The 10920-nt window shown below is 49.2% G+C and overlaps 1 protein-coding gene across 5 annotated transcripts in view; it reads right to left on the bottom strand.

Moving 5' to 3' along the window:
* LOC111942001 (uncharacterized) overlaps window positions 1-10920 on the bottom strand; it is a 235442-nt gene that overhangs the window by 9767 nt on the left and 214755 nt on the right. For all 5 annotated transcript variants that reach the window (XM_086878881.1, XM_086878880.1, XM_086878882.1 and 2 more), the window contains 8 exons: window positions 10568-10614; window positions 9799-9887; window positions 8714-8864; window positions 7467-7628; window positions 5211-5343; window positions 3400-3505; window positions 2440-2675; window positions 758-910 (listed from right to left, as the gene is read on the bottom strand). In XM_086878881.1, coding sequence (XP_086735007.1) covers window positions 758-910; window positions 2440-2675; window positions 3400-3505; window positions 5211-5343; window positions 7467-7628; window positions 8714-8864; window positions 9799-9887; window positions 10568-10614 — 1077 coding nt within the window. The remainder of the gene's footprint in view (window positions 1-757; window positions 911-2439; window positions 2676-3399; window positions 3506-5210; window positions 5344-7466; window positions 7629-8713; window positions 8865-9798; window positions 9888-10567; window positions 10615-10920) is intronic.

Here is a 10920-nt window from a genome sequence, read left to right as displayed (position 1 = left end):
GGACAGGGGCAGCTCATTGCTCCTGGGTACTTGGCAGCTATTAATGGGAATTTAATCATCAATGCAAAAGAATTCAATTATCAAAGTAAGGGGATTTTGGTGGTTTGGGTTGATTTTGCCACTAGGAAACCACAGTGCTCTTCAAGAACAAATTTGGAGGTAATTTCGCCACAGATAACAGCATTATAGATTTCTTCAGAATAGGTTTAGAAAGACTGAATACATTGGCTAAAGACCCTTGAAGTATTTCTAGGAAAATCTTAAGTTAATGAGAAATATATATTTGGGATCCTTCAGTGATGAAAAGTAGGCAACGCTTTGGCTTTGTGTGGTGCACCTAAGGCCAAACAAAACTGTTAGTCTGGCTAATCTGAGCTCTTTTGATCTCAGTCAAGAATCCTTCAAGTCACAGGAAGCTGGCAATGCTCCTTCTTGCTGGACAACCTCAGGTTACCCAGTACAGTCATTTCCCTGGGGAACCCAGAGCACTGGTCACAATACCAAGGCTGACAGAGCTCAAGAAGGGCTTGGACAATGCTCTTGGGCACATTGGGGTGTCCTGCACATGGCCAGGAGCTGGACCTGATGACCCTGATGAGTCCCTTCCAACTCAGCGTATTCCGTGATTCTATGCCCCTTATCCACATGGAAAGGTAACATATTATTTCCTGTTGTTTCTACAATTTTGTGGGTTTCCCTTTTAAAGCCAGACACCAAACAGATTTCGTGTTTTAGGAGGTGAAATGAAGATCATTACCTTGTGTCCTTGTGACAGTCCTGAGCAAGCTTCCCTGCCACCTGCGCCAGGGTCTCAGCCCTGGATGTGCCTGCGATCTTCGTGACTCCAATTTTCCCCATCAAGGACAGGAGGAGTTCGGCCGCACACTTCCGCACCTGGACGTAGCGGCTCCTGGGAAGAAGAGAGCAAACACTGGGACACAGGGAGAAGGAGGCACAGCAGCACAGGCCTTGGCCAGAGAATGCTCCCTGTCCTTGCTGGGCAAAGGAGGCCTGGGTTCTCCCTGCAACTTTAGACACCTGTAGGAGGTTCTGTCCTCAGATAAAGACAAAGTTAGCATTGCACAGAAGGAGTGCCTGCAAGGAAGAGGGAGGAATTCACTCTCCCTGCATTATCTGATACTCAATTTCTTTCCCAAAATTTACTCTTAGAAAGATTAAAAAATAGATTACATATGAATAATTTAGAAATTAATGACAACTCATGCTGACCCATCAGAGGCACCCACTACACAAAGCAGCAGAAGCAGGACTGAGGCTCTTTCCTCCCATTTACCCCCAATTCTAGAGACCTCCTGTGAAAAACAAATGCAGGGAAAATGCCCCATGATTTGGGGCGTGAGGTTGCAGAATATCCAGCAATGCTGCCTGTTCCTTCTGTGAGGCTTGGCAAGGGATACATCTGAATGTTTTACCCTATTCCAAAGCTGAGGAAGGGGTGGCAGGCAGTTTAGCCAGGTTGTCCTGTTCTAGAGACTGTCTCTTGGGAACTATCAGGCCCAGCACCAACACTTAAGGCAGCATTTGCTTCAGCTGTCCCATGGTATTCGGCCTGTGAAGGTGCCTGTAAAGTGATTCATCATCTCAAAGCTAACATGAAACATCAGTCTGAACAGAAAGTAAAGCTCTATGGCCAGGACAGTCCTACAAGAATCCTTTTGGCAGGAGCTGCACCTGCTGTGCTGTCTGTGCCCCACCCAGCACATTTTCTTCCATGTGCTCCATGCCCCAGCAAGTCCCCTCCTTCTTTCTCAAGCTAATGGCATAATGAGGAGGCATGGTTTGTCCCAGGGCCTCTGTGCTTAGCGCTGTGAAATATCAAAGAGCGCTCACGGCTACAACTTCAATTGTCCCTCTTCCCACAAAAGCACAAGGCTCTATCCTTAGCCTTTGCAGGCACTTTCACTTCCCCACCATTCACCAGTTCTGGGAAGCTCTGACAGGCTGGGAGAATTCCAGGAAGCAGCAGGAAGCTGAGTCAGAGGAGGTTTAGGTTGGATATGAGGAAAAGGGTTTTCACCCAGAGGGTGGTTGAGCACTGGAACAGGCTCCCCAGGGCAGTGGTCACAGCACCAAGCCTGACAGAGTTGAAGAAGCATTTTAACAACAATCTCAGGCACTTGGTGTGATCCTTGGGGTGTTCTGTGCAAGGCCAGGAGCTGACCTCGATGCTCCTGATGGGCCCCTTCCAACTCCCCATATTCTACAGCTCTGTGATTCTGTGAACTTATAGGCTGCAGGAGGGCAGAAACAGGTGACAAGAGGAAAGAAGCGAGGTTGATGGGGGAATGAAGTCCCTGACTTCACAGAAGATGCAGGATGCAGGAGCCTTCCCTCCCACCATTCCCATTCTGTCTCTCATCCCTTCCCCCACGCACACACTAGAAGGTGAAGAAGATCACTAGAAGCAGAAGAACCTACTTGGCTCCCCTGTCCATGAGAGCAGCCAGTGCTCGTGCAGGAGTCACGTTCTCCACCATGATCCCCAGGGTCTGATTGGCTGCTTTCTCCAGAAACTCTGGGGAATTCCAAACCACTGGGAGCAGGACCTGAGCAATCTCATCCACCTCGGAGTCCATGTCCTTCTTCAAGGCTGCAAAGAGCTCTCCAAGAGTGACGATTGCAGCACAGGACACCTTTGAGCGGAGGTTGGTCACCTGGGGAAGTGATGAGAGAAACATAAGAATCACCTTGAAAAGAAAACCAGTGGCCTTAGACAACAGTCCCTGGAAATGACAACACGTCCCACTGTGTCCAGGGGAAGATGAAAGCACAATAAGAGCAGGAGAGCATAGGCACACAAAGGCACTTAGTCTGGCACCAGTTTCTGGCCTCAGACCTGCTGACAGCAGGCCTAAAAACAAATCATTTCAATTAACTCTTCTATCATGTCCCCCTTTGATTTTAGGCCCATTTATTCGGAAATAAACAAATTAAACAAGCGCTGCTAGCAAACAATAAGGCACAAGTCATAAAGACAAAAGAATCATGTGCTCCTGTTCAAAAAAGCAACACTATTAGTTGAAGGACTTAGCCAAGAAATGGAAAGCACAGGCTCAAGTCTACAGACTAATTGGCAGTGTTGAATTACAGCTCAGGCAGAGATTAGGACACTGGAAAATAACATAATTAATGTCTCAGTTTGTGCATTTGCACCTTGCGTTACAATGACACCTCACTCAAAGATGAGTGTCAGACAGCCAACCTACCAGGAAATACAGCTACATGCACACACTGATCCTAGCTGAGAGACATTAGAAATACAAGGTCTAGAAACAGAAATGAAGGCAATCCCTGAGCACACATGGACATGAACATGCACATATCTGCTCTACACACCATGTATGAGGTATGGGGGACAATTCAGAAGAATGTTCTCACCTCACTGGTAACTGCCAGGCAAACTTCACGAAGTCTACAAAGCAAGACTTCTGAATGGGACCCAGCCAGCTGTGCGATGCTGGAGAGCGCCTTCTCCTTCAGCTCCCTGAAAGGCAAGTCCCAAAAAGATTGGTTTTTCTCTCCACCCAAGAACTAGGCCTGAACCCTCTGAAATGACCAGGCTGGCAGCTCAGTGGGACCTCAGTGGGAGGTGCTTTTCAAGGAGCACTTCAGGAACTCGTGGCCACAGGATTCTGTGGCTGTCAAAAGCACACACAAATCCAAGAGGCAAAGAGTGGAGTTTCAGAGTCTTCATTTGTGGCCATTTTACAAGACAGCCTTTCTGAAACCTCTGGCCCATGAAATCCGTGTTTCACTGCTTCTTAGAAGCTGTGAGACCAAACCAAGCTGCTGTTTCCTGTCACCTCCCTGTTCCTGCCCCTGAGACACAGTCCTATGGGGCTGTTACTGGGGCTTTTTCCTTCTTTACCAGCCCCAGCAGGCAGTTCAGCAGTAAGAGACTGCACTGGCACTCTGGAGCTGACTTTCCACTCTGCAATCCAGGCCTGTCTCTCATCCACTCCACTTCTTTTCCTCCTTGCCCAAAAAAGCAGCAGGATGTCCCAGAAGATTGCACAACTGGGCAAGAACAGCTAAAACTCTGGCAAAGCCCGCTACCTAAAACAACCCCCACAAGAGCAATATGTTATTTAAAAGGTGCAAACAACTCCATCTCCCAGCACCTGCTTTGTGCAGGCCCTCAGCTACAGGCAGGTTTGTGAGGCATCAGGGCTGCAGCACAGGGCTGGTGATTGATCCCACAGGAACCCCTGAGTGTCACCCAGACCCCCCCACACCTCCAGAGGATCTCTGCACCTCACAGGGCACCAAGGAGAAATGGGGAAGAGAAAGCAGAAGAGAAAGGGCAAAGCAAAAGTGACTGCACAAGGAGATGCATTGTGGCAGATTTTTCATGTTTATACCAGTTTGAGTGGAGTCCTTATCTCCATGTGAATGAAGCATCCACCAGTGAGTGGATGCTAACCCAGACATCAAAAAGACAACCAATACCTCCCAACATCCGTCAGGTTACCACCTCTGGGCCTCCTTCGGTCTGTGTCAAATTCTGGGACATGATGTGAGTTATAACCAAGTATCTCAGGCCAATATGATGCAGTGAGAAGTAAAATTTGAAGGAAAAAGTTAAATTCCAAAAGTGCAAGATTCCTAGAGGATTATATTTCTTTTTCCTTCTCTTCTGCCATGAGACCTTCAGGAGTAATGACAGGCTGAGGGACTTGAAAGCACAAGTGAGGCCATTTCTCAGGAAGAGGAACTCCCTGGAGCTGCTTCTGGCATTCACAGCAGGAGGTCCCAGGGAGACCCTGTCAGCTGCCATTGCTGACAGCAGTGGGACCAGAGAGAAGAAATCTTACTCAGTCCCACTGGACCAGTGCTCCAAGGCACCCAAATCTCTACACTCAAAAGTGCAGCCATCCTGCTTCCACATCCTTCAGCCAGCAAATCATCTTGTCCCACAGCTTTCTCTCTTCCCTCAAGATTTCCTCTGCAGCTCCATGGAGCAGCAGGCAAAGCGAGCAAACAGCAGGGACCTGCTGCAGCTGGAGCACTGCTGCAGAACAAGGCCAAGAAAAGGCTGCTGTCAAATCTTTATCCTCTCACGGCTCTGCAGTGGTTTCACTGGTGCCCCTTGGCCCTCTGGGCTGTCGGGGCTCAGAGGCACTAGCAAGATCCACTTCTGAGCTACCTTAACGCTAAGAGGGAGACAGAGTGAACGGGGCCTTTCTTACCAGTCATCGCTGCCCAGCAAGGACAGTGCCTTGAGCAAGGCCTGCTGTGGGTCACAAGTGGCTGTGTCCTTCTGCCAGTTCCCACGCAGCGGCTCCTCTCGACGCTTGGCCCCAGAGGCCGTCTGCGAGGTCACTGTGAGGAGAGGGTCAGCCATGAGCGCTGCAGCCCCGGGCAAGGCACCCCGCCATGGAGCGGCCTGCAGCCCCATCTCCCAGCCAGGCTTCCGTGTGGGACAAAGTGGCACTGGGACAGACACTTCCCTGCTGCCTGGCTCCTTGGGCTGCTTGCTTTCTCCCAGCCCCCCCAGCTGGGCACAGCTCCAGGCTAAAGCTGACAGCTGCCCACACAGCGCAGCTGCCAAGTGCCACAGCTACCACAGGCAGCGGCAGCTTCCTGAGGCCGCAGAGCTCCCACTGCCTGCCAGACAGCACCCACCAGCAGGACTTGCTAGCCCAGGAGGGAACCCCTCAGCTGCCTCTCTTGTCTCAGCGCCCTGATTTCCCCCAGCCCCGACGACAGAGGCACTCTGCAACTCCCTGAGGAAAGACCTGCAGCTGCCTCGCCACAGCACCAAGCCCAGCCTGAACAACCCAGCCCTGCTGGGCCCGGCTGAATCCCCACGGAGCAGCTACCAGGGAGCAGCGATACCTGACCCTTCACTCCTGACAGCGCCTCTCTTCCCATTGCCTTCAAATCTTCTAGACAGCAGACAGCTGACTGCACATACATTGTAGCCTACTGTTGCCCAGGGAGTACTTTATGGATTTTGTTCTTTCCAAGCCTCATGAGTCTTTGCCCTTTCAGAGGAACACACTGGCTGTATTTCAAAGATGCTGAAGTGAAATTTCTTTGTCATCAAATGGATGTGTTTGTGAACTCAGCAGTGCCTAAGCCTTCATTTGTGGAAAAATGCCATTTCCAGTCTAGACAGCCTTCCAAATGCAAACTGAGGATAAAAATATGCAAATACAGCAGCAAATTGTTGCCAGACACATGCTCTTGATAATCAGGTGTCCAGGCTTTGCCTTAATTCGATGTTTTGGTATGGAAAAAAATGTACAAGGTATTAGAAAAATCAGATGATAAATGCATGTCTTATGAAACCCAATTGTCATCAAAAGCACTGTGCAACCAAAATTTCATGTCATGCTCTCAATAGCTCATTTCCTAATGTGTAGATGAAAACATCAGAGCTGTCTACAATGATGGACTATCAACACTGAACAGAATCTAGATGAACTTCTCTAGACTCTGCAGAGTTTCTGTGCTACCTTGCCTGTTCTCACAAAGTATGCCATAACATCAAAAATATTCAGACAGGGGCTAATGTGGATGTCACTGATGTACCCCAGACACTGACATCAGTGATGTCACTGCAGAAGTGTGTGGACATACACATCTAGATTCACTATGAATGGAGAGCCACGTCAGGCTAGTTCTGGTCAATTCTCAACATGGAAGTAGCACCTCTAGAAAGGAACATTCCAAGTATCATTCCTAGCTCCTTTCTTCTTATCTCACCCTACCTGGAATGCTAGCACAGGCACTCTACCCACAAGGGAGAGACAAGAGCCACTAGGGACTATCTGCTGGGTATTTACTGCAGGCAGCAAACAGCCTGGGAGCACCAGGCAGCCCCTCCCGGCTGTCACCTGCTACATACGGCCACTGTATTTGGCTGGGGTGACACAGGAGGCACTGCTTGTTCCCTCTTGGCACTGCAGGCTGTGGGATGGCAGCAGTGAGGAGCCACTGGGCACTTCTGGGAGCAGCAGCACGACTGCACCAAGCTGCTGACTGCCACGCAGAGACAGCCCTTGCTGGGATAGCAGGAAAGCTGTCTGCAGAGCCGGACAGCAGCACAGGCAGAGGGATGAGATGGTGAGTGGACAACTGATCGTGGTGGTACTCGTAGGTGCCCAGTGAGCACACCCTGGCACACTGCCCCACAGCTCATCCCTGCAGTTTAAGCTGCCTCTTGCACCAGTGCTGTGGTTTGGATTATCAGGAGGAGCAAAAGCCAGAGCTTAGGCCTTTACCACTACTTTATTCAGCTCAACTTTGCAATGGATCTCTAAGAACCAACTGCTCCACTACTGCAGAGCTGGACTAACTCAGAAGTACATTTGCTGTTCATTCTCAGGACAGGCTATGGACCCAAGATCCCAGCTGTGCTGGGTGAGGCAGGTGGCAGTTTGTGCCCCTTGGGCAAGGAAAAACCCGTGGGGGAAAAAGCTGCCTCAGAGCAGGCTTACCTGAGGAGTTGCGTGGGAAGCTGCCAATCCCATGGATGATGGGCATATTGGGCAGTGAGGGCATGTTGTTCTGCTTCCTCAAGACCTTCTCCTTCAAGGCACTACCAGGGTATTTTCTCCGCACACTGGAAGCTGTGCCATCGACAGGCGGTAGGCTAAAGCCTGTGGGGAGACCAAAGAGGAGCTTGTAAGTGGAGGCTGCTGCACAGGGTGACGATGGAAAGGGCCAGAAAACTTGCTGGACTTGGGTAACAGCTCTTTGTTATCCCAAAGAACTTCAAGTATAACAGTGGCATGCTAACATGGCACAGTGATCACAGTATCAAGGAATCCTAGAAGAGTTTGGCTTGGAAGGCACCTCTAAGCACCATCTAGTCCAACCCCTGTGAGCAGGGACATCTTCATCTAGATGAGATTCCTCAGAGCCCCATGTAAATTGGCTTTGAACACCTTCAAGAATGGATCAACAACAGCAGCTTCTGTGAGCCAACCCTTCCAGTGCTTCGTCCCCTTCATTATAAAAACATTCCCCCTAGAATCTAATCTGAATCTACCCTCTTCTAGTTTAAAACCAAATTGCAGTGATGCTTCCCCTAAGAAAGAAGGAAAACACAGTATTGCTTTGCTTTTGTTTTCCTGTTTCTGGCTGGGGAAGTTACCAAATGAAAGTGCAGATAGCCTTGAGTGATGCCCTCGGGCTGAGTGCTGCCTCCTAAGGTCCCTGCTGCCACCCTGGGGGCAGCACACACAGCACTGCAGTCAGAGCCCCTCAGCCAGGATTCAGTCAGGAACGCTCCTTGCTCCTGGGGCTACAACAGAAGCACTGGCTCGGGGCTTCAGCACAGCTCTACAGTGCCAGCTCCTCAGCAGGCTGTGGCAGGAGAAGGATCTCTGGTGTTTTCATTAGAAGGAATTGAATTTTGTTTCCTCTCAGTTCCACCATGGCTGAGAAGCCTTCTTCTGGACTCCCCTTCCCTGCAGGCTGCTCTCCAGGAGAGAGTCTGAAGCCCCAGTCAACTTTGCAAGACACGATTCTCTACTCTGAAAGACTTTGGAGATGAAGGTGGGAAGCTGATATTCTGTTACTGAGTCAGTGAGGCCATACATGCCTCTGTATTTTTTGTGGGGGAGGGGGAAGAACTCCTCTTCAAGCTTCCACTCAGATGCAAGCAGAACAGCCTGACTGCAGCACCGTGCAAAGGGCAAGCAAGCGGTCAAAAAGGACCACAGGTGTAGTCTGCACTTACTTGCTTCTTCTGCATCCTCAGGGTCAGCTGTCTGTGGAGGCAGCTGCAAGGATGTTTCTGTTTGTCTCCTTCTCTTGAGCTCTTTCTCCAACAGCTCCATTTTCTTCCGCTCTAAGTTCTTTTGAGCCAACTTGCACAATGCAGGACGGATCTAGTTGCAAAGGAAATACATCACAGATGTAAGCAAAGATACCCAAACCAGACACAACATCTCATCAGGAGCACAGGGTCCATAGAGTGCCACAGTCTTTAATGCAGCTCCATATTCATCCCAAGTGTTTCAGAAGAATGTCTTCTACCCTCATCTTGGCAATTACACACAAGGAGGTGGAAGACTTTAGGGCCACAACCTTACACTGCCCCAACTGCAACCTATGACAGGAAGCCCTGCTTGAAGCACCAAAGTCATACGAGTGCTCCAAGACAGGTGAAGAGCTCACATGACCAGAGAGCAGGCAGTTCAGTTCCTACAGGCCATGGCAGCAGAATAAAAACCATGTGCAATAAATACGCAGCAAGGAGGGGTAATTGCTCTTGCTTAACACTCAGGGCCAGGAATGGCAGCTGTTTCTCACTTCCTGGCTTCTGAAGAGCTCAGCTCTAAAGGTCTCTGAAGGACCTCAAGCAAAGGACTCACGTGAAAACAATTTCCAGAAATATTGATATTAATGAGCAGAAAAAGTGAAAAAGAGAGGGCTGTGAGATACAGCCAGAAAGGTTACTATGAAAAATCAAACTCTCATTTTATTTTTCAGCCTTGCTTACGCTTAACATTACAATCTTTGCTTCTCTGCTCCTGAGGGTGCAATTTGCACACATTCACAAGTCTGCAGCTTGCTCTGCCATTCAGAACTTCTCTAAAATGACCTTGGCACCTAAAGAATGCTTCTGGCATGACCTTAGCACCATCTCCAAATCAGTCACCTTTTCACCACTGGTAGAAGCCACACAATTGCTCTTTAACTGTCAAATATATTCCCAGGAGAATCCCCATCCCCCAGGAGTAGGAGATTATGATTATCAGTGACATTTGGGGCCAAGCAATAAGGAAAGGAAGTCTGCTCATCCCTGTCTTTAACCTTTACCTTTCCAGAGCTGTCCCTCAGGTCTTCGTCACTCATATGACCAGGACTGGTGGGATGATCTGTCCCCTTGGCTTGGCTCAGTGGGAGGCCTGGGAATGGAAGGAAAGGTTGGTGTAAATCTCTGGCAGATTTCAAGCCTTCAAAAACACCATGCTGGGCAACAGGCAAGACAGATTCCAGATTGCAGAGGTCTCATAAAACAGGGATTGTGTATAGAAACCTCCTGCTCCTTAATTGCAAATTTCACAGGGACTTTCCTGCAAAGGAGGTTTCCCTATTTCTCCCAGTGCAGAACAAGACAATGTCCAAGCATCCCCTTCACATCCCAAAGGGTTCAGCTCAGAAAGTGCCCCAAGGAAAGGTTTTCTCCTTCAAAGACAAGAAAGGAAGAAGGACTGGGAACATTTCCCATTTCATGATAAATGCCTGCTTTTTCACTACTAACTGTGACACTGGAAATGCTGCAGGGAGATGAAGGGCAAGTGCTGGATGGAGAGGAATGTTTCCGTTTCCTGCACTGCATTTCCAGGGCCCCAAGGTACCACTCCAGCTCCAGCCACTCAGCACTTCACACTGGAGGAATTTTCACTGCACCACCACAGCACACTCCCAGTGACTGGGCTCTTCAGGTGTCCACTGAGCCCATCAAGCAATTGAAAACAATTTAAAGAAATTCTGAAAAGAATTATTTTTAAACCAAGCTTTCAAAATATCACTTCTATGTCAAAATTCTTAAGGTCATTTGAGGACAGACATGCCCTGTACCAACCTCCTTCTTCTGAGTCGTCATCTTCGCTTCTGTTACTGGGTGTGGACCTTGAGAAAATGGAAGACAAAAGAACAGATGAGGAGATAGAAAGAGAAGGGAGGGAATGTGTGAAGCATGAAAGGAAGCAAACCTTCTTAGCTTGGTCACTCTGATGAAGGAGGAAATGCAACACAGAAACTAAACAAGATGCAAAGCTGATTCATTGTCCTTAAGCTCTCAGTTGCTGGAGTCAGACAGAGCTGGCCAAGCTCCGGCTGAAACACAGCAGTCATTCTTCAACTTGCATCCTAGCCCCCCAGTTCTTCTGTCTCTCCTTTTGGAGCCAAGTGACTCCTAAAGCCTCTCTGAAGCAG

This window comes from Cyanistes caeruleus, chromosome 2 (assembly GCF_971803275.1).
Source record: "Cyanistes caeruleus chromosome 2, bCyaCae1.hap1.1, whole genome shotgun sequence".
Taxonomy (NCBI): Eukaryota; Metazoa; Chordata; class Aves; order Passeriformes; family Paridae; genus Cyanistes; species Cyanistes caeruleus.
The sequence above is the reverse complement of the archived record's forward strand: the minus strand, read 5'-3'. Positions and strand labels throughout refer to the sequence as shown.